Source organism: Strigops habroptila, chromosome 1 (genome assembly GCF_004027225.2).
Source record: "Strigops habroptila isolate Jane chromosome 1, bStrHab1.2.pri, whole genome shotgun sequence".
NCBI lineage: Eukaryota > Metazoa > Chordata > Aves > Psittaciformes > Psittacidae > Strigops > Strigops habroptila.
In genome coordinates, this window is record NC_044277.2 from 8,100,427 (window position 1) to 8,125,123 (window position 24,697).

The window sequence follows — 24,697 nt, forward strand, 5'->3', positions numbered from 1 at the left end:
AACTTCTAAGCTTCACCTGGGCAACTCATGGGGATTTGAATCCACGCTCAAGTATCCGTGAATTCATGCCACGAGATTCTTTTTCTACATAAGTAGCTTCATCTTAAAAGCAATTAAAAGTAAACAAAAAAAATCAGTATGTTTGCCAAATTCTGAAGTTGGAAGGGACCCATAAGGATCATCAGCTGTTTCCCTGGAGCACACCTGATCGCATCTGTTTGCTTCATACATCTCTTTTACACTTACCCTGTCTGACCAATCATTTATAAGTCACATCATCTTGCATTTCTTTAAACACGTACAGATATTATTTTGTAATTTATAATATCTACACATATATCCTATAAGATTGTCCTGTGTGTAACTGAAACAGATCTTATTGATGTGTATTCATATTTTTGTTCCCAAGAAAATACAAGAAAAGTAATGAACCATGTGCTCCCTATGTTTGGGTATTACCACTGAAAAGACTACTTTCTTTTCAATACCAACCAGTAGTCACCTGATATTTCGAATAATAGGAAAGCAATGGTGAAAGCATCTAATGATGCAAACCCCTAGACAAGATTACTTTTTTAACAACAAAAGCAGAAATAAGTACATCCCGCACAGTCTATAAGAAAGGAATAGAAAATGATTGTTCACTGTCTGCTGCTTCTTAATCCACAATAAGGCATTCATTTTTAATGATTTCAAAGTCTCCACATTTCAAACTTGGAAAGAAGAAAAAAAAGACAGAAAAGCCAGGAATAGAAACACAGCTAAAACTATTTGTTTCTTCCATTGCCAGACCAAATACTACAATTGTAAAGTGAGAGGCTCAGAAACTAGTGAATCAAAATTAACGTAGTGGAATAAAAAGATGCCACTTAGTGAACAGGTAGCCCTGCCTCAGGCAAAGAGCAATTGGAAGCATATATCCCATAGCAGATATCCATATGCCTACCATAATGAATTACTGAGAAATCACAGACACCAATTTAAGCAGCAGAATAGAATACAGAGGAGACCAGAACATTGACAGCCTTGCAGCTCTTACAGATACCCACATCACAATAGACACCACTGTAAGTGCCCTTGCAGTGGGACAGCCAAAAACTAAATGGCCCCAGAAACTACAACCTTCCACCTACAGCCACAGTTTAAGATGATCAGGACAGGTCACACCAGTGAAGCAATGGAGGAAAAACTTTCCCTGATTTAGTTTTTAGGGTTGTTTTAATTTGTTCTGCATACCATGACCAGTTCCCAGGGTTCTCAATCCAGCTATAAAACCACTCTATGGTGTTAAAAAGGAAACATCATTTCAAGGGCTTGCTGCATGCCTCGTGAGACCTCCCCAGAGGAAGTGAAATCACAGAATTATAGAATTGTAGATCATTGAGTCCAACTGTCAACTCAGCACTGCCAAGTCCACCACTAAACCATGTCGCTAAGTGCCACATCTATATGTCTTTTAAATACCTCCAGGGATGGTGACTCAACCACTCCCCTGGGCAGCGCGTTCCAGCGCTTGACAACCCTTTTGGTGAAGAAATTATTGTATGTAAATCCATGTAAATGTTTTAGCCACACAACGTGCCTTGCTACTGGCATACTAAAAACATGGCCGAGAAGAGAAATACAACCAGTTCCTTCTGCCCTGGCAAAACCACAATCAGGCTGTGAAATGTACCACACTAGGGAACAAATGCATGCATGGACATTCACAGTAGTTAGACCAAAAGAGACATGTCTGTGAGGAATATTTCCCACTGCCTTTTTGCAGGAAAAGAACACATTCCTGAGGACCACAGGAGAATGAAAAGAAACCAGTGTTCAGAAGGAAGCAAACAAGGACATACACATGCATTTCTGTTATTACTAAACTGAGAAGAACAATAGTGCTAAATTTAAGCATGAAAATAACCCTGATTTGTATGACTTCACAGACTCTTAAAAGAATCAGGCCTAAAAACATGACTGTCTTCTCCATACTCTTGCCACCCGTATCATTGACAATTCACTTTAACTTTTCTGGGTTTAAAGCGGGAGGTGAAGGCACTAGCAAGAATGTGCATCACTTTTTGCAACATTAATGGGTGATATCAAATAAAATTACATATCCTTTATACTTAGAACAATATGAGCTCTTTGCTTGCAAAAGCCCTGTCAATGAGACACCAAAACAACTGTAGAACTGAAAAAAACTCAACAACCCAACACCTCCCAAAAAACCCACACCAAAACAAAAAATAAATCTGTCGTTTCCACTACCCTTCATCCCCCAAAATCTCCATTTAGCTCTTTCATTTCTAGTTTTGCGATTTATAACAAGTCAACATGAGAGGATTCAGCACTTACTTTGCTTAGTCGGACAATGAAACTGATATTGCTCACAAGATCATAACTTTTGTTTGTGACTTCAGGGCCTTCCAACAGTCCCTGATGCTAATGTCCCCACAGTCCTAAAGGTGAGCTCCTGCCTCCTGTGAAACTGGAGGCAAAACTTCCAAGGAACCAGGATTTGTCCAAATCTTTCAGTAAGAATGGAAACCTCTCTGGCATATCATTAAGGATTTGGTTTGAATCTTAAGAAAACCCCTTACAGCATTTGACCCAGCTTGACAACCTTCACGGAAAATCCCCGGTGCCTACTGGTCATGTACAGGAGCCAGACATATTTCACTGACCTGTGTTGGACCAAAGAATAGATCTTGCAGTGGGAGCACTGATCACCAGAATGGGTATGACTGAAAATCCGTGCTGACAGAGAGCCTGGTACAAACATACCACACTCATCGTCTCCGCATGGACTAAAGAGGACACAGGGGAGTGTGGCACTGAAGGAATTTTTAGGACTTCCCATGAAAGTGGTGCTTAGCTTGCTCCAATGACTCTTGCAAAGAGCTTTTCCTTCTTGCTCCTGTTCCTGAGCAACAGGATCACCTCAAATGCACAGGAAAGACTGCACTTTTCCCTGGCTACAATTCCACAGTAGAGAGGAGAGGGCCCCTGCATGCTCCCCACTCATAATGAACAACCTCTATCTGCAAACTCAGCCCATTCAGCTCATGCATTGATGTTTCGGGACATACATGCAGATCCCTATGAAAAAGAGGCTGGATAATTTTCCTTATCTCTAAATCATGGACTATCATACAAATACCAATATATAATATTCAGCCCAGCTAGCAGTTTCCACTTCGGAAGAAACCTAGGGGAGCTTCGCAGGGCTGAAGGAGGTTAGTGGGTAACGTGTGGGTAGTGCTGCGTAATGGAACCTCGCACAGCTCCACACCACATTTGGCTCTAGCCAAAATGAAGCCACAGTATCACTTTCATAAGCATCTGGTTTGCACTGATGAAAACAGTGATTCTTTCCCCAGATACATCTATTACCAACTTCTTATCTAAATGAGTAAGGAATTTGTAGTGCCAGCTCTCTCATTACTGAATGAAAAACAGGCTTTGCTGGGAGCGAAAAAAACAGTAAAACAAAGAAGAGAAACAATAATCAGTAGATGCAGCTATCTACCCCAAACTAGACAAAATCCAGCCAGCATCACTAGCAGTGAATATTTAAAAGAACCATGAGGCAAAGTATGTAAATCTGGTATTTGCAAACATGGCAGATATAACTTCCTGAAGATTATAAAGGTATTAAAATGTCCACTAGAGAGGCCAAGGATTGCAACCAGCATGATGGAACCAGAGCTCCACTTGCAATCATTGCATTTTCTCTCCATGGTTCTCTACTTTAAGTTCCCCTGTGCCAGCCAGAATTGAAAGATGGTAGACAAAAGTGTTCCCTACTTGCTTAAGCAGGCAAATCTAGTAAAAGGCAAAATGAAAAAACCAATCCCAAAGACCAGACAACACTACCACAGAGGTCTAGGGAGAGGCAATGTGCATTTTCACATGTACGTGCCTCTTTGCATGAAACAAAAATCCTGTATATAATGAGAATTTGAGTAATTTTTAATGACAATTGGTATTAGGAGGCAATAGGAAAGAAAAAAACGTCCTTTACACGAGAGCATGGGGAAGGGATGCAAACATAGAACATGCAAAATTTCATGGATGGAACAGTTGGAAGTTGAAGACATTGAAAACCAGATCCACAATGACAGGCACTGGAATCAGCAGGAATTTTGATGCTTAACCTGTCTTCATGTGTGTCTGCAAAACCCAAAATCCACAGTTGCATCTGCAAACACAAGTCTAGCCAGTACTTTGACATAGATGCTTGGGTTTTGGTTTTGTCCCTTTGCCTCCATAGCCTCTCCCCTTTCTCTTCGAGTCCCAGTGGTTTTCCCCCAAAAGTCAGTGAAAGATACAGGTTTTTCAAGTTAAAAAATAACGGAACTTTATTTCAGTTATAAAACCAAAAAAAATAGGAAAAAAAAAAAAAAAAGAAGAAACAGAAGTGTTAGAGAATGCAATTTAGCCCATGTTGTGTGTGCTCTAGAAATCTATGACTTACCAGTACTCAGGAAGCCAAAAACGCCGACCCGGTAGTTTGCCGTCACGACAATGATGTTACTGATGGCAGCTAGGTATGATCCATCTATGGTTGTCTTTCCCGCTTCAGCACTGTAACTCCCTCCATTGTGGAAGAACAGAAACACTGACAAGTTTTTGACCTGCCGTGACAACAACCAGGTTAATATCCCTTGTAGCCAACTGCTTTTGTAGGTTGGTAATGAGAACACAAGCATCTTCCCCACTAACATTATTGAAGCCATTCATAGCTCTTTAACAGTGACCATAATGAGGGAATATCATAGAATCATAGAATGGTTTGGGTTGGAAAGGACCTTAAGATCATCTAATTCCAACCCCTCTGCCATGAGCAGGAGATGCCTCACACTAGATCATGTCACCCAAAGCTCTATCCGACCTGGCCTTTAACACTGCAGAGATGGAGCATTTATCACTTCTTTGGGCAATGTGTTCCAGTGCCTCACCACCCCTCACAGCACATAACTTCTTCCTTAAATCTAGGTACATTGTCCACAATGACCATTCAAGAGGACACTGTGTCCAGTATAAAGAAGATTTAATGGCATCACTGTGTTCTATCAGCCAACAACTCTACCAGGTTAGTTCAAGGCAGATCCATCCTGCTGACTTGGCCATTGAGCATGTGTTGGGCTCATCTTTGCTGTAGCATGTCTGTTTTACACAAACACATGGGAAACAGGAGAAGGAAAAGGCCTGTTGGGTTGCTTCATCTTTAGCAGGACTAATTCAATAGCTGTGCAGGGCTGCTTTCTACTCTCGAGTCTTCAGAATTAAATACTGCCTAGTCTCCAAAATCTCACTGGACAAGAACTTCTTATTGCTCCTTCAATGGAGGTTTTCCCCTAATAGATATATAGAGAGGAGTCCTGCAGAGTGGACTTTTTCTGTGCATAGGAGAGAATCACCTCTCAGGAAACACAGAGAGAGTCTGCCCCAAAAAAGCCCAGCAGGACTCCCAGGATGGGAAGGAGATACAATGGGCTGCTGCCCATGTTAGTGCTCATTGCAGAGCCACCCAGTTTTGCACAGAAACAGAAGCAGAAACACATCTGTGCGGACCCTCTCTGCACGCACAGCAGGGCTGCGGCGAGGCTGCTGCTGCATGAGCAGCACAAAAGCAGAAGTGGACCAGGAGACCTCAGCATTTACCACCAGATTACAGCTCTGTTGAGATGACACTCTGAAGAAATACCAGTCCCACTCTCTGCTTTGGCAGCTGGTGGTGTTTTGCAAAGAAGGGCTGGTGGCCCCTGCAACAGCAGAGTACATCTGAGAATTGTTTTTCTCCCTGCAGCTAGAGGGCATTGGGCTCTGTTGCTGTTATTTTCTGGATGGGGCTCAGCTAGACACAGCAGTCCCATCTGCTTTAGCAAAGGATGTCTCTGGCTGTATGGGAGGAGCAGCAGGGAAGTGATGCCTTCAAAACTACAGGATAGGAGGCAAACTCCTCTCATATGCCATTAATTTGTGATGATTGCATGCACTCCTCATTTATCTATCTGGAGAATCACTTCAGAGGCTTCTTGTAAACACAACAGTGTTACCAAGAAAACCCAAGAAACTGCAAGCACTGAAATGTACTGCTCGGTCTCAGGAACTTCTGCGCCCGAATAGAAATTGCCTAATTCACAGTGGTCCCTGGTTCCTATTTCTGCACTGTATGTAGCACAGAGAGAGAGGTAGGGGTAAAGAAAAAACTGAAAGAATCTGTTTTCACACGGAAATTCATTCTAAAATAGAACCACACTGAGCCATGTCAGCTAAAATGGTATTAAACATGACGTTGAGCCTGTTCCATCCCCTCAGCTCAGGATAGTTAAGTCTGAGGTTCAAACCCAGCATTTCTGATGTGTCCACAGCCTGCATAGCATCATGACCTCCAGCTGCCCTCTAAGTTGTGTATTACATTGTGCCGAGCACCTTTACCCAATGCTGTAGTGATGAAAAGCTTAAGAAAGGCAAAAAACAGGAGATAGAAGTCAAAATCACCAAAACAAAGCCTGCTGCAACAGATATGGAGCAATTTAGGGGAAGATTTAGTACCAGGGCTGTGCCTCGTGCCAAGTGTCTGGACGAATCGTTCCCATTTCTAGTCTGCATTGAGCGATGACAGATTCCTCTCTCATGCCAGGGTAAAATATAATGAAAAATAATTTGGGTTTTAATCCCAACAGGTTTCAATCTCAGAGCTCATGGATTTGGACATTTTAGATAAAGGTGGTTTAACACAATTGCCTTTGCATTTCTTTTTAGCCCTTTCAACAGCATAGTACAGTCATTTTCATGCTTTAGTTGAACTATGCCTCACAATATGAGATATTTCATGTCCCCTTTCTATCTCTCTCTATATATTTGTTAGCCAATTAAGTTTTTACTATACATTAGCTGCTGGAGAATTTATTTTGGATATTAGCAAACTTCCCCCAAGCCTGTTCTCAACCAAATTTAACCAACCACGGCAGTTAAATCCCTGAGGCAGAAGAAACACAAGACCTTAAACGAAGCCTGCTGGAGCCAGTCCCTTCACCCACCACCACTTGGTACCAAGCTCAGATGCAGCACCAGGGTCAATGCCAGGCTGCAGTTGCACGCACACAGAGTGGGGCCAGCACATTCCTGGTGGACAGGCCATGGCTACTGGCTGGTGCAAAGTTTTACTCCATACTTCACAACAAAATGCAGGCAGTCACATTTTGAGGTGTAAAATCTGTGCAAAGACTTCCAGCTGGGACATGGGCAGATGGCTCTCTGGCTTAGCTAGTGGGGGCATATCTTCTGGGGAGCACAGCAGCTCCACCATGGTCTCATGCCTGCAGAGGCTCAGGTCCCATGTGCAAAATCTCAAGGGAGAGAAAAGCTCAGCATCCACCAGGAAGCTGCAATTCAGCTGGAAGTCTGAAAGGCTTCGTAATATTCAGAACCATCTTCTCCATACAACTGTAAAGCCCTTAATGAGCTATTTGGCAGGGCTAGATTTAAACTCTACCCAGCCAGGCAACCTCCACTGCTTTAACTACTCTACAATATTGCTTTGTAAAGAATTGAGTCCAACAGGGATGATGCGATAAGGATGGGAATAATACATGCAGGGGATGGGAGAAGAGTAGAGGGGGTAGAGGGGGTACAGTTTCTATTCTTACTTAGTGGAATGCTTCAACTCTTGATCTTATATTTGAACCTTTGTAAATCAAGCTGAGGCACAGCTTTGCTTTGCTGGTGTGACAGGTGGTGATGGTTATAGGTGGAAAAAAGTCTCTCAGAAGTGCCAGTTTTACTTGGAGGGTTATGTGGTACACGTAGCTATGGAAGCAAAAAGAGGTGATGTCATTCACCTTCTTCAATGCCTGGCACTTAAAGAGCCCTCTGGTGACTGGCAGCAGTCCCTGCACCGTGCTCTTGTCCAGGCTCAAAATTCTCCTGAACAACCTCTGCATTTGCTGCTCTCCAAGAGATTTTATATTCAGTATTTACTGGCTAATTTAACTTTCCGTGGGCTGAAAATATATAACTATAGCTCTCTGTATGTGAGTAAAAAATAGTGCTCACCACAAAAAGAAACAGGAAAATGTTCCTTCTGCTCCCAGCTACTTCTGCAAAAACAGAAGTTTTGTTTCTCTCTTGGGCCAGACTTACGCATGTGAAACTGATTGACTTGATCAGACCTACTTCTACCTTGCACCTCTACAAAAAACAGGAGGGATTCAGTTCACAGTACCACTAAGGAGAAAAGACAGCCTTTTTAATCTATCAGATGGTAGAAAATACAGTGCTTTCAAGTAAGCTATCTTGAAAGCAACTCTTAAGCGGAGATGGCAAACTGCCTGGGACAGTGACCTGATGGTTTCAATAAGCGATGACTTCACTCAAGGCAAAATGACAGCCTGATGCTGCAGGGAGAAAACATACTGCTGGTCTTTCTGATGATTAAAAAGGGCCTGCAAGGGACTCTGTATGCTGCTCTCGGATAGCTAGACCAGCTCTTTCCAGACATGCAGTATGACAGACCCATAAAATTCTATTATAATGACCATCACCTTCTGAAAATTGCCAGCACTCTGGAAAGAAAAAAACTGTTCCTGTTCTCTGGGCCCACTCTTTAATGGGATTCACATATTATTTGCCATCTTTATCCCCAGTACCCCAGGGGTTTGGCCAATCATCTAAGCTTGGCTTTAACTTGGAGCTTTATTTTATATCTGTTTATGAGAAATGCAAGAGCTTTCAAATAACAATTTCTCAGATTGTACCATTGGCCCAGTCATCTTTAAAACATCTGGTTTTATGCTCTGCGGGCTGGGCACAGACCTAGCATTGCTTGCTACACTCCTTCCTCAACAGAGCTCCCACGGATGCCAGCAGGAACAGTAAAGATGAGAGTGGAAAAACCCATCTGCTGCTGCTTGACCAGTGGTAAGTGTTGATGTGACCTGTTGTATTGTGTTATCATCTCCTGGACAAATGGTCTCATTTCAGGGACATCCACATTTCTGTCCTTAATTTGCTCTCCTTTGCTGCCACCTTCTTCTTGTGTTTTGTCTCCTTCTCTGTCTTCTAGCTTTTTCGTTTGCCACCCTTCTAGTTACCCAAATACTGCTCACTGAAAGCCTAAAAGGGAATACTCTTGCACCAGTAAAAACAACAGAGAGCCTAATTTAACCTTGTAGGGCTTTGTGAACAACACATGAAGAAGAATCATTCATGCCAATTAAAAGCACTTTGAAAAGAATTGACTCATCTCCTACTTACAGTGGTGGCAGGGACAAAGACGTTCAGATATAGGCAGTCTTCACTGACAGAGTATGATGGGGCCTCTCCATCTCCTGGCTGCCAACAAGATGCCCTAGAGACACAGATTGGGAAAATTACAATAAAAAGGCTTGTACTCTTTTTCCACTGCTGCTATTTCCTTATATTTTGAGGCATTAAGTTCATAAAATCATTAAACCTGTAGATCTCAATCACACTTAAAACTATGCCCACCTACACTTTAGTAACATATATGTGGGTTTGTATAAAACCGTAAAAATGAAAAACATTTTCATATCTAGAATCCTTCCCTCAGAAAATCAGCCTCATTTTAAAAAGATCAGAACTTGAAAATAAGCCTTCAGAAAACTCACACTTTATATAAACTGCACAAAATTAGCACCAGACGTAGGGGCTGGGGGTCCCAGGCCCAGGTCTCCCCTCGCTGTTGCCTGCACACCTACATAATCCACTCTGCTGCTGAAATGACAGTTATTTGTTTTAATTTGTAATGGTCTGTGGGAAAATATGGTAAGTTTAAAATTTTAACACTTTTTAAATCCATTTGCTCTAGGCATCATAGCACACCATTAAACAGTGCCAAGGAATGGTAAAAGTAACCTTTCAATAGGAATTCAGGAGCCAGCCACGTACAGAAAATCATTTTCTGGCCATCATCTGTGTGAGATTCATACGCTCAAGCTCTCACGCAACAAGAATTAAGTGGATGATTTTTGCGGTTCAGATAGAAGCTATTTTGAAGCCAATTCCTTCTTCTTCACAGCTACATCTGTATCACGTAGTGAGTTATGGAAAAGCATAAGAATTTATTAGGGAAGAAGCTAAAAGAGGCTATGGAAAAGACAGTAATACCTCAGAGATTTATTTCTAAATTATCTAAATGTTTAATGCCCTTATAAAACTTTACGCTGAAGAATTTAATAGAAAACTACAAGGAAAAGGACCAGCTTTAATGCAATTCTACAAAATCTTTCCACAAGGGAGGTTCCTAGGATGGTGATATCACTCAACAGCTTTCACACTGACGTAGTGAAGCACATCATCTCCAATCAAAACTGCTAAAGCCATTTTAGGCAGACAAAATACAAATTCCCAGGTAGGAACCAGGCCAGGACAACAGGTCTAATGCTATTAATCACACAGATTTCCACAGGACAGTAGGAATCATCACCCATCCGCACCTCCAGCTCCCATGCCAAGTCCTCATGCCAAGACCGACTCCAGGGAAAGGCTGCCACCTACTGAGGCAAATCCACAGCTCGTCCAGCAACTGGAGCCTCCAATAGCTGGATGGGGGTTTTGGCTGGTTTTGCTTACTGTGTTTTGGGGTTTTTTGTAAGTCTTTTATCAGGACCAGGCTAATAAACAAATACTTCTTTTCCATCAGTAATGGCACTGTGCTAATGTGAATTTCTTATATACAAATATTGTGCAACACCAATATAAAGTAAAAAAAATATAGTGTCAATACTTTCTATACACACAGAGTGAGGTCCCCTCGATTCTCCAAGTGCATCTCCATGGTGCTAAACTCAAAGAATTATTTTTTTAGCCTTAAAAATAATAGAAGATTGTATTTATAAATATATTATATTTATATTATTACTAATGGCCAAGTTTTTCATTGGCCTAAGGAAGCACTGAGAATTCAAAAGATAAGAGTAGGTTAACTAAGGTCCCTAAATTGTTTTGAAAAAATCTCATCCAGGCTGCTCAGTGCAACAGCAAGTCCTCAAAGAGAGACTACAGAGGCAGATGGGTCTTTAAAAAGCCCTAGCAAACACCATGCTGTGGCTGTAGACAAAAAGAGCTGGTGGTGTGTGTGCTAACCTAACATCACTATGCACCTGAGGAGGCAAAAAGCCACGTCCCACCAGATCCCTCCAACATACACAAGGCTGCATGGATACTGTGGTTATGCAGTTGACACCTCCACAACTCAGGTGTGACCTGAAGGATGAGGCTACTGATGCTCTTTCAACTCTTTAAGACAACACAGCATCTCTTCTCACTCAGTTCATCATAGGCTTTGCTAGAAACTCCTGAAGACAAATCCTGAGTAACGGAGGGACCAAATAGCTTCCACACAGCTGGCAGGTCTCTCACCCAAACCCTCCTTTAAGAAATACACATTCACAACTTGTCATTTTGGTTCTGCCATGCAACAAAATTAAGATTCATATCATAACACTAAATGAAACACAGACAGAAACACAAAGGCTACGGTCCACAGAGTGCCTCCAACCTAAACTCAGCAAGCAGTGATGTCTGTACAGCCCTGAGGAGGCAAGGCCAGCTAATGGAAAACATTAGATACAGGGACTTAAGAGAAATTTAGTTTATCTGCTAATATAGTTGCTAGTGCTAGTTTCCTCATAAGGCATTACCTAAAACACTTAGAATTCCTGAACATCTGTCCAAGCAATTTAGCAAGTATTTGCCTTTTAATAGTTTTTGGACAGAAAAGACTGAGTCCTTCAGCCTGATCTCCTAGACAGAGGATTTCTATATGAGGCCCATAGCTTCTGGTAAAATCAGTGGTAAAGTGCCCCTGTTTGGTTAAATATTCTATAGATTTATGGCTCGGAAGGAGCAAAACATATAAATACAAAAACCTGTATAAGCACTTGGCATGAAAATGGATTGACAGCAGACAGTCGATGAGGAGTTATGCATAGATTCAAGGCAATATAGTGGAATCTGCCTTTTTTCTTGAGGTGCTTGCATGCATTAACATATAGATGGAGTAATTATTCTTTTTGTGGAACAAAGCCCCAAATTTGTATTAATCTGTATCCTCTTGCTTCTTTTGCAAGAAAGGACATGAATATCATAGTCATCACTCCAGCTACTTTCACAGACCTGGATGGACAAGCACTTCTGCAGATGATCGAAGAGGTTTCTTACCGAGCCACAGTAGCATTCCAGGTTTCCACCCAAGCAAATGGCTCTGGAGGACTGAAGCGCCTTTCTGCAAGAGGAGGCGCAGCATAAGGGATCCCCAGGAACTGGCTGATATTTTTCCACTCCAAGCCAACACGGATCACCTGGGATTTGCCCATCAGATCTCCATGGGATGGGATGTACACAGATGGGGTTAAATCCGATTCAGAAATGGGCAGGTATAAATCTATTGGGGAGAGAGGGGAAAGAGAGAGGAACAGAAGAAAAATAATTTGCTTTTTCAAGCTAGTACCATTTCAGAAATGAAAATTAATCCCATTTCCCTTAGTTTTAAGATGTTATGTGTCTATTTCACTTCTTTAAATGAAACATAGATAAATTTATGTTAATCTTTTCCTATAAAATACTTCATGCTATGCTAGATATTAGCTAGTAGATATGAACATTTAACTTTCCAAACCCCTACTCAAACATTTCTTCCAGATCAGACATCACATTAGGAATCTGAGCATTTCTACAAGGGGGAGAGATTTTCAGACCTCCCCCTGCCCCAAGCTCTAAAAAGCTGAAATGTTAAACCTTTAAACATTTATAGCAAGACAGAGAAAGATAACCGCACCACTCATTGGTTTGGGCTTTCACCAGGAAAGGCTTGCACTTCACTCCCCTTTCTAGTTCCCCTTTTCATCAAGTGAGACAGATCTTCCACAGAAGGCAACGAGCATAACCCATGTCCGAATTCCCTACAGTCCTGTGTAGGGACTGCTGGTTTTGACAATGATAAACCCCTTTTTCTCTTACAGAGCTCGAGCCTAGAAGGTTCTCATTAATTTGTCAGTTCTTCGCAGAAATTTCAGTGAAAAGGGAATATTTCTTCCTTTCCCCTTATTGTTACCTGTTTTGTTAGAATTACTTCCAATAAAAGAAATAATCAATATGACACAAAAAGAAAGCAATCTCTTTTAAAATCAAGGGGAAAAAACCAATAAAACGTACAGTTGCAATTAAGTTCATAGCCAAACAATAACATTTTTACTGGTCTACACAATTTCTATTTGTCTCTTAAATCATTTCCTTTCTTTAAAATATTAGTTCATCTTCCTTTGGTTTTTCATTTTGTTTGTTTTCTCCAGAGATGGTCCTTAAGACTTTCAATTGACGGTGGCTTTTCAGCACGCCTTGTGTTATTCTCAGAGTTTAAAAGGAAGAACACATAGAAACATCTTCTGCAGACGAAAAGGAAGGAGCTGGACTTTCATGATAGTTTTTTTGTTTGTTTTGACCATTCTGCACTTTCCAAAACATCTTTTGCAGACTAGACTGCCTTTATTATACCTGCTTCAACACTAGATGGTAACACTGTGTTTTCATGCATTTTTATAAAAAGTATTTACGGATGTTTTCCCATCCCAATTGGTTGTAACTCCACTGAAATGGCAAGGGACAACTGTCTAGGAGAGATCTGTAGTGCTTTATGTCTAGTGAGGATCTCCTCTCTCTTCCATCCATAAGAATTGTGCACAGGCCACCACAGTTCCTTCCTCCACAGTCTTAACCTGCACTTACCTCGTCTCCTGTAGATATATGTAGCTGGCTCTTTGAGTAAAACCCAGCAGCTGTGCCCTTGAAGACCATGTGTGCATATCTGTGTATCAGGGTAGAAAAGGCATCTGACTGCTGAAGGCTGGATTTCCAGTGTAACCATTGTACATGACTGGTTCTTTGCACAAGCTATGAGGTGAAACATGAAGAAAAAGAGCAGGTAAAAACGTATTCCCAAAGTATTTTGTATGACATCATTGTTATAAGATGTTTAAAGGAAAGGTTTTACAACAGGTCAAGCAACAAGAATATGAAGTAGCTGTAAGGCAGAATAATGGGACATAAATGTTCTCAGATTCCCAGAACGTTCTCCAAAACAGCTGAAGGACAAACGGTTATATTTGCTTTAAAATGGAACAGTACAGGAAAAAAACTGGTATCACAAGTTTTAGGAGAAGAAAAACATCTTCTAATAAAGTACTGAGGACCTCAGCTGAAGAGAGCCCCAGGGAGACATTTCAGAATAAGAAAGGTGATCCTCTCGTTTGTTCAAGTGTATAGCACAGAGGAAAATTAGCAATGCATCAAATCATTACTTCATAGAGATAACTGAGATTAAGAAGAAATCCATCACCAATCACCAATGAATCATCATCCAGACCCATACTTCAAGCTGGGAAGCCCCATTGCAGCCATGCCAGGAGTCTCAGGTAATTGGGAAAGTTCCTACGTGGTGCATCCACCCATAGGTGAGGCCTCGGATTCAGCTAAAAAAGGGTCCTGCTTTTGTACTCTTAGAAAAACAACCAGCTTTATGCCAGCTCTGTCACTGTTTACTCGTGTGGCCGTGCAGTTTCCCATGATCTCACTGTTGTCCGCACTGAGAGCATTGGCCCCATTGTGGCCAAGTATGGAGGTTATAGAACAGCTGCACCCACATGTTTTCCTGCCTCCTTCTGACAAATAGTCACAGTGAATATAAACATATATACTCTACTGAATACACTGTGACAAAAACCATACTTTGTTATGTCTCTCAGTCATGAGTGGGAATCAGCTCTCAGTTAGGTTTCCATTCATTACAACACTAACGCGAATAAGTACACTAACAAAAATCAGGTATGTATCTACCTATATACATACAGTAAACAAGCACAATAAAGTGAATGACACTGAGTTTGTACTCAGAAGTGGGTATTCAACACTTCGCCTTTAGAAAGGCTCCTTCAAACAGTTACAGGAAAAGGATAAACTAGTAAGTTACACTGCTCACCCTCATAAGGTGAGGACCATCTAATACGAAAAAACACACCATTCAAAGGACCATCTTCTGCAGTAAGTGGGAACTTTTCCTATTTCTACCACTCTGCGGCACTGAGGATTTGTCAGTCACGTGAAGAGAAAGGACCCCCTGCTGTTGGTTAGGTTATTGATTAAAGCAGTTTCCTTTGTTGTTATTACAGCCCGACCCCTGCTTCATCCCGCTCTCAGTTAACCTGCCCTCACACACACAGCTACAGGTTAGTTTAGATAACTGTAGGTTGCTCCCACAGTTATCTAAAGTATCTGTATCTGTCTCACTTAACCAGCTTTCCTTAACTGTTCTTTAGAAAATAATGACATCACCTATTAAGTTATTCACTACAATATTCTCCAAGTTGTCCAATGCCTGGAGAAGTAAGAGATCTCTGTGCCCAAGAGGTCTCAAAATTACACAATCAGTCAATGGCATTTTATGTCTCTTGTATCTTTCATTAGATTAGATAACCTATTTCAGATCCCTTCTTTCAAATCCAGAACACTGGGGTAGTCTTTAAAAATAAGTAAAATTGGTGTATCTATGTCAGAAGTGGTGGTGGGAAGTTCTTGTTTTTTCAGGCTCACAAGAAAGCTATGAATAATCATTTCTTACCAGATAGGCAATAGTCTCTGGCAGTGGAGAAGTAATTGTATATATCTCTGCTAACTTGCACAACTTCAAAGTTTGAGATGGATGAATCCATGAGAACAGAGGACGCATTTAAGGGTTGCCATCTATCCAAATACTCTGCAAAATGCAACATACAAAAATAACATAAATAGAAGAATCAGTAAAAACTTCAGAGGAATATAATGTAGAAACAAAAGCACTGGGGAGTTCCCCAGTGAAAGACTTTCACCTTCCTTTGCATCAACTGGAAATAAACTAAATGCTATATTCAAAGGCCTCCGATTGACTAGAGCATCCAGTCCCATTTTCAGAGGTCATGTACAATTAGGCATACAAAGGTATTCAGTTAATAAAGAGGTAAATCCAGGTTTGCATGTAAATCCAACTGATTTAAATAAAAGATTTCTGAACAGGACTAATTACATTAAAGGATGTGGGTCATAATGCTTGCACACATGTTCCTGAGCAGGTACAGCCACTAACTCTTTGGAAAGCAAGTGGGATGTAACTGAGTGCTCCCAGAACCTGCAGCAGACATCCACATCTTCATCTAAAACAAGAGCTGGTTTCCTAAGGTAGGCTTCACCTCATGCACCTGCAAGGTGTCTACACCTGCAAGATTTCTACATCTGAGTTCATTACATTAGACTCCTTGCACTATCAAGGAGGAGTACTTGCACTATCAAGGAGGAGTACTTGTATTATCAAGGAGGAACAGACAGTTTTACTATACAGTATCCCCACCCTGGTTTAGATGTCTGCTTTAGGATGAGACAAATCACTCCCAGGAATCTACTGATTACATGAGCCAGATGTCCGTGTTGTCTGTACAGGGAACCTCATGTGAGTTGCTGAAATGGAGATGTTACCTGCATACATCTACATAGAGTGCAAGACCCAATCTCACAGACTAAGTGAAAATGAAATCATCCTCGTGGCCCTCCTCTGGACTCGCTCCAACAGCTCCATGTCCTTTTTATGTTGAGGACACCAGAACTGTACACAGTACTCCAAGTGAGGTCTCACGAGAGCAGAGTAGAGGGGCAGGATCACCTCCTTCGACCTGCTGGTCACTCTTCTTTTGTGCATGTGTAAGCATACATATTCATATACATATTGACTCTAGCATTCCTCAGGAATTATTCTTCTGTCTCACAGTGGGTTTAAAAAAATGCAGCAAACTTTTTTTCTTATACACAAACAGCTAAAAATATCTGCAGGCTCTCAATTTTGCACACAGAAGTCAAAAAAAGAAGGCTTGGGAAAGAATAGGCCTTTAATTACTTTAGTTCCTTTCAACAGTTCAATATATTTTCAAGGCAAAAGTGCTCTGCTGTGGCCACCGAGTCCTAAACAAGAGGTTGGCATTACCCTCCCCGTGTAATTGTAGAGTGAGGACAGAGTTGAGCCAGCTCTTGCCTTGCTATTCCTGGCAAGCAGGTCTTGCCCTGTTGTTTGAATTTACCACACAGATGCAGAAGTCGTGGCCATTCATTTCATTAAAGATTTCTTTTAGGCTTCTGAGAAATGGGTGACTGGCAAAGATGTCCGAAGTTTCCTTCCTTCCTCCCCACAGAAAGATGGCTGTGACCATAACACAACATCAAATTTGAAGCTAAGGTCAGGGTTTCATACAGCAGGGCTGTGGCATGCCTTCCTTGCAACTTGGAAATCCTGATGTTGACATACTTGTCCAGTTGATGAGAACACAAGACCCAAACCAGACCACAGACTAGGCTGGTTGCATTGCGCCTTGAGCAAGTAGGCAGGGAATAGCAATGGCTAAATCAGATTTCAAAATTATTTAATTCCAAATAATTCATGATCAAAGGTTAACTGCCAAAAACCTGACTCTATGTTGATGCTAAAAGTCTTTGCTTCTGCAAGGTAAATCCTTTCCAAGGAAATGCAAACTGCAAGCACGGGTTATCTCCCAGAGCACAAGCTGAAAAAAACTGATATGCATAAGAAGCGTGACCAGCAGGACAATGAAGGTGATCCTGCCCCTTTACTCCCCTCTTATGACACCCCACTGGCAGTACCGCATCCAGCTCTGGGGTCCTCAACACAAGAGGGACGCAAAGCTGTTGGAATAAGTCCAGAGGAGGCCCATGAAGGTGATCAGAGGGCTGGAGCACCTCTGCTATGGAGACAGGCTGAGAGTTGGGCTTGTTCAGCCTGGAGAAGAGAAGGCTCCAGGGAGACCTTAAAGCAGCTTCCAGTGCCTAAAGGGGGCCTACAAGAAGTCTGGAGAGGGACTTTTACAAGTTTATGTAGTGATAGGACAAGGGGAAATGGCTTTAAACTGAAAGAGGGGAGATTTAGATTAGACATTAGGAAGAAATTGTTTACTATGAGGGTAGTGAGACACTGGCACAGGCTGCCCAGAGAAGCCATGGATGCCCCATCCCTGGCAGTGTTCAAGGTCAGGCTGGACGGGGCTTGGAGCAACCTGGTCTAGTGGAAGGTGTCCCTACCTGTGGCAGGGGGTTAAAACTAGATTTAATATTCCTTCCAACTCTAACTATTCTGTGATTCTGTGATCATCAGCACTATATTCAGGAGTCTGAACCAGTAAGGGAGCAATGACCCTGCAATCACAGCTTGACTGGTGTAACACAGCACTTTCGTTTTATTTCTCTTTAATCACTGACTATTAAATTATTTGACAGAAATACAGTGATTTTAGTCCTGTGGAAATTACCACATTTCATATCATCAATGGTTTCTTTATTTTAAAACCGTCTAATATGACCTGCTGCATGACCCGTATTAGAAAATTTTAGCCTCCACATCTAGGATGACATTTTGTGGTATTTATTTAGAAAGATACTTAAAAATAGAAGTCAACTCTAAGTGATGAAGAATTAACTATTACGTCCTCTCCGGAAATTATCTGCCTGCACTATTAGATCCCCAGGTCTTACTTTTCCAGATTATATCTTGTCAGTTAATGTTTTCAGTTTTTTGTTATTTCAATTATTTACTATTTCAATTATTATTTATGTTTTGTTTCAGAAAACATGAAGAAAAATTTTTTATTTAATCAATATGACTTCAACTTTTTTTTTACATAAGATCAATATTGTCATCTTGCTCTGTGTATAGTATTAGTAACTGAGATCCTACTAGTGGAACAAGTAATCTCTCTAGGTTCAGACACAAAGCTCCAAATTACTAGCTGTGGTTCTTTCCAAAAAGAGCCTTGTCTGGATTCCATTGTAAGTCAACAAGTCTGGGTGCATCAGTGGTTTTGGAAGATATTTCACCAGACTGACTCTCTTCCCTAGATTCCCTGACTCACCAAGTGACCTCTGGCAAGTCACACAGTCCTCATATGCCTCTGTTTGCAGATCAAACATTCCGAAGCACTCTTGTTAAGTGAAATTCTGCTCTCTCAGAGAAGAAATCCAAAATCATTCCATAAAATCAAAATAAATTAATTGGATTTACAGCTCCAACACTTGAACCTGACCTCCTGTATCTATTTCCCTGAGATTTACTAGTTTACTGCTATTAAAATCTTTTGAAGGAGCTCAAACTAAGCTTCTGAGTGCACACTGCCATTATTAGGTACACGTAATGTGTTCTACATTTGATCCCAAGCAAAACTTCCTGCTTCTATATTAAAAAAGATCTGCATTTTATCCCTTTATGTGGGATAGACTCATATTAATAACATTCATTTTAAATACATATAAGACACAATGGGCACTTTGTAGCCCATGCTAGGCACAGAAGAGTGAACATTCATGATGCAAACATCCATAGATAGTACATTCATATCTAAAATACATTTCACTTGCTTATTCTTCACCCCCAAATCTCACAGAAGTGACCCTTGCAACCTCCAAACCCACAGGGTTGTTCTTCAGGTTGGTTTCGGGTTTGTGGTGGGCTTTTTTTATTCTCAGTCCTGGATGAAGCATTCATAATCTAAGATCAGATGTATATACTGAAACTTCCAGTGTTTTCGCTTTCTGATCTTCTGCCCAGCTGACCCCAGATGCAGATAAATGCAGAAACACTACTGCTTATTTTAATGACAAAGCAAAGCCCTTTTAGCCAGAGCCATCCACAGCACCAATGTGGACATTGCCAGCCAGCAGCTAGCTGCAAAAGAGACTTTGGCTCTTAGTTGTTTCCTTCTTCCCTTCTCCTGGCAGTGGACCCAGCAATGCCCACAGGTATGTACATCCACTTGGGCAAAGCAGAACTTTTCATGGCTGACCTGAACTTGCCTCATCTAGAAACTGCTTTTGCAAGGCACAAGGCTATAAACTGGGCACTGCTTTACTGAAAATGCATAAGTGCACCTCATGGGCTGGAAGACATTTCTGGTTTATATATAGGTTAAGCTCTGACCTTCCAAACCACATTTTGGCAAATGCTTTGATTGGATAATTACAGCATTCTGAATCCAGCCAGCCCTGTAACTTTTATTGCAAAATTATATGTGTCCCATACAGAGAGCCTCTCTCTTCCAGATGTTCTTGTTTGGGTAGGCAAGGTTTAAGTCTGGATTTGCAAAAGGACTCACACTTGTTCCCACTTAAGTCATAAGATCACAAGACCAGAATAGATTTCCTGGGGACACAGAGTTCAGCATCCCACTTTCACAGACAATGACTTTATGAACCCCTTTTCATAAAGTCAACAAAAGTTTCATCACTGGCTTCAGTGGAAACAAAGAGGGGTCGGTTCTGAGTTTGCTGGAAATTTTGACATTTGGTATAACAAAACAGAGATACAGAAATGCAATAAAATAAATTAAATTTAAAAGAAAACTCATGAACTTGAGGAGTTACATAAATCAGATGAGGTTAAATGAGGCTACGGAGGTACATAAATCAGATCTAAGGTTCAGTGTGCCTAATTTATGTTTGAAAGACAAATTCTGATCTTAATTCTGAAATTTGTGAGCCATATTTAATAGCCCTGACTCAAGTCAAAAACATGCTCACAGACTGAACTCAGTGCTTTATATTTCTAGTGTTCAGAGGGCTTTTTTCCAAGGAAGACCATCTGTATACCAACAGCCTCTAAAACAAGAAAGTCATCAACTCAGAGTGGACCTGCAGAAAATATACTCTTTCTAAAATAAAGTTGCTTCTCATTTTTGTCCATCCACTGAGATTTGAATAATTCAAAATGAGTAATTTTCTTAAAACTGCTGTATAATACCTATAATCACACCTCAAACATGTGCCAAACTAACAAATGCGTTATTTATGGCTTTTAGCAGTGAGCAATGCCCAGGTTCAATGCAAACTTTCTGCCTCCTTGAGTAGTACCAATTATAGTAAATGGTATAGTAATAGAATACTAAAAACGTACCAGATATTTATCCAGGTTTAAAATAAGCTGTTTTCAAAAGGCTAAAATCCTCATGTTTGCAAACAGAATAAAAGTCAAACTTAAAACTAAAGATAGAGAAATTCTGCACCAAAACTCCAATATGCTGTATGGCGGCATGGTAGATCAGTTCCTGAAGGTGGATAAATAAAGGCTGTCTCTATTTCACACCAAAGATCTCTATGACAAACCCTCAGCATTCTGGGAAAACAGGAAGATAAATACTACTACTAATCAACAAAGTCAGCAAATCAGCACCTGTACTGTTGAGAATGAAAATACCAATGTCTGAGATAGTTAGATGGGAAATTTATTCCCACATTGGAAGATCCCGCAGCCACTGCTAAGCACGACATTGAGGGAATGGCTATAAATCATTAGGGGATCACAGGCGGCAAAACCAAGAAGGGCCTAACAGGTCATTACATACATATGCCTTGGTGGTTTCACAGTTAATAACTTGATTTGAATGGAGCGGGAATGGAGCCTGTAGGGTATATATGATATAACTCACAGAGGGGAGATTTGGATTAAATATTAGGAAGAAGCTCTTTCCTGTGAGGGTGGTGAGAAACTGGAACAGATTGCCCAGAGAAGTTGTAGCTGCCCCATCCCTGGCAGCGTTCAAGGCCAGGTTGGTCCCATAGGTTTGTATGTCCAGCTTGTTACCTAACTTGATCCTTCGCCACTGAGGATAAGTGTTCCTTGCTACAGTCTTCCCCCCTCATCTCAAAGTCTGAAGGCTGGACTTCAGGTAAAGACTGAGATGAAGGTGGCACCTCAGCCTTTTCTATATTCTTTGTCATCAGGTTTCCTTCCCTGTTCAGCAGCAGACCCACATGTTCCCTACCCTTCCTTTTGCTGCCCAAGTACATGTAGAAACCTTTCTTATTGAAGCTTTTTCTATTGTTCTGTGGTCTATGGTCTTCCATCGGGAAGAACAATGAGTAAAATAGACAAAGCATCTACTTCCCTCAAGACTGAAAATAAGTCTGCTAATCTGGGTTTCTTCACAAGGTATTTGGGCTGGAATCACCACAGACTTGGAATGGAGTCAGCAGCCTGACTGCAAATGGGAGGAAGAAAAGTGCTGGACACTCTGTCCTGAGCATTGCAAATTGTTAACTAGAAAATGAGGCAGTCAAATGCATTAACTGTCTATTGAAATATAGGCCACAATTGTGCGTCAGAAACCTCAGACTAATTGGACATAAGATGAACTTCACTAGTTCACAGAGCCTTCTGGCAAAGTATTCAAACTTAAGTATCTTTCTGATCTTTTGATGGAAAGTTTTATATATGTTTTTTACATGTGTATATATATGCTTATGTGCACACACACACACATACATACACACACGTCAGTGCCCTTTAAATAATAACATTTTCTCACGTTCACCATCTGGTTACCACATAGAAGTCACAGTAATTCTTTTCCCCATGTATAAGCAATACAACAACGTAGCAAATTCAGCCATTGCTAGCTTTTTCTATGATGCTCAACTCTAAAACCATTAATCTTCTATAGCACATATTAATATAACATATTTAATTGTAAATAGTTTGGAACAGTGGTTTTGAAAATTTTCCCAAACCTCTGATATGACACAGACAGCATCTCACCTAAATAACCAGGCTGGTACTTTTACTATCACAATGAGGCAGAACATAGAAAGGGCAGATGGTGCCCAGTTGCATTTTGAGTGTGTTGCTGCACACACTGGTGTGAGGGACACAAAGACTACAGGATGTTAGTGATAATTCGACTTCCAGGCTCTTTGTGATTCAGTGACACCTCCTGGCTGCTGTCCTCAGGACAACCACTCTAATGCAGAATCTTGCACCTTCTCGGGAGGCTCTGCCCACTTAAGTGGTTAACCAGACCTTTGCAATCCACAGATATCCCTACCTGCTCTGCATTTGGAAAGATGACCTGGAAATGACTGCGATAGATCAAGATTGTTACTAAGGGTAAGATGAGCACCTCACTTGCTGTGGGTAAATTCTGGGCAGTCTTTAGAGTAGAAAACAAATGACAGATTGAAACGCCTAATTTCCTGAAGTGCTGTTTAGGTCATTGTTTTCCTAGACTTAAGAAAGCAAGGGAGAAAAAAAAAAGGAAAGTGACAAAATTACTACTTCACACTGGGAAGCTTCACACTGGGAGGAAGAAAGCTTTAGTAAAGTGGCTTTCTACATCCCATGGGAAAAACAGTTTGCAAAGGAGGTGAACTGTCCAACCTCCATGTATCCCGCTAGATCCTCAAAGCATTTCACACAAAAATATTTCTGCTTACCTATAAAGATAGCAGTTTTCCTTCTATTACATTAAAATGATCATTAAACCAGCACAAATTCTACTAGTAAATACAAATGGTCTCAACATGATCATGACTGGTGGTCAGAGATATGATGATACAACAATTATCATAAAGTCTGAACTCGATATTGAAAATCCGTTGCAAATATTAACCATCTCCTACAAGCTCAGTTGCATATAGAATCATAAAATCATAGAATAGTTAATGTTGGAAAGGATCTTAAGATCATGGTTCAAAGAAAGACACACACAAACAGATTAAAAAATGTTTAGATCAGAAAGAAAAAAAAGAAATGGAGGACTTCTCAATTTCAGCCTAATCTAAGGGTTAAATTGAGTTATCTAATGACTAGTCAAGCTGCTTCCTTCCCGATACACACAGCATTGAGCAGATATGCTGAGTATTTGTGGAAAGGACAGATCAGGAAAGCCTGTAGCTGTTGACAATTTGCATGTATTTTTTAGGGGGCAATAGACACAAAGCCCGGAAAGACAGAAGTTCAGTTTTCATTTATTAAGAGGGCCCACCCACTTATAAAATAACTCATGTGTGCACCGCAAGGTCACTTACTGCAAGATTGAAACAAACTCTCTTCCTAAAAGAAAGAAATATGGTGTCACAGCAAGTTACAGCATCTCCTGAAAAGTGGAACCCAAGACACACTCGAAATACTGCATTTCTTGTGATTCAGTTCTGAATAACCTTTGAGATGATATTCCCATCTTTGCAGGAGACCACAGACAAGGAGTAAAGGCAGTACAGTTTATCATTCTTCTGTACCTCCAATTATAAAGCAGCATAAACCTGCATTAGTTTATGGAGGAATCGCCCCTTTCATCATCTTGTTTTTGGGGAAAAACAGATTTTCTAAATTTGACTATGGCAAATGTTTTTTATCTATGGAAATTAATATCTAACTAATATTACCTAATAAAAACTCATTGACACTCCTTCATTCAGTATTACTGAGAGAAACTGGAAGCACCAGATGTTACAAGAAAGGTCTTAGAAACCCCACAACTGTGAACAATAACGCAATAAGCAGCTTTCAGGGGGCTACTCTTGCCATTGGCCACTGCACTAAAGTATCAAGTTTTATCCATTGAAAGTGATGTGACATCCACAGTTATAAATGATTCATTTCATCATCAATCCTACCAAATATTTTGCCTCAGTGACCTCTTGTGGCAGTGAGTTGGAGAGATATTAGGCCACCATTGTGGATGACAACAATTCTTCCATTTAAATGATACAAAACTAATAAAAGCGAGTAAACACCTGAATGTAAACACCTGAATGAGGAAGCTCATGTGAAGACAAACACTTCATTATACTGTGAACTTTCAGAAATAGTGCGAGGAAATTTAGAAAT

At 40.8% G+C, this 24,697-nt stretch overlaps 1 protein-coding gene across 1 annotated transcript in view; it reads right to left on the reverse strand.

Annotated features, from left to right (window-relative positions):
- The window catches only part of PHF20L1 (PHD finger protein 20 like 1), a 211,504-nt gene that overhangs the window by 63,939 nt on the left and 122,868 nt on the right, over nt 1-24,697 (reverse strand). Inside the window, exons 55-59 of the mRNA XM_030509285.1 lie at nt 15,632-15,766; nt 13,744-13,908; nt 12,181-12,403; nt 9,253-9,346; nt 4,466-4,625 (exon numbers count right to left, since the gene is read on the reverse strand). Of these exons, the coding sequence (XP_030365145.1) occupies nt 4,466-4,625; nt 9,253-9,346; nt 12,181-12,403; nt 13,744-13,908; nt 15,632-15,766 (777 nt within the window). The remainder of the gene's footprint in view (nt 1-4,465; nt 4,626-9,252; nt 9,347-12,180; nt 12,404-13,743; nt 13,909-15,631; nt 15,767-24,697) is intronic.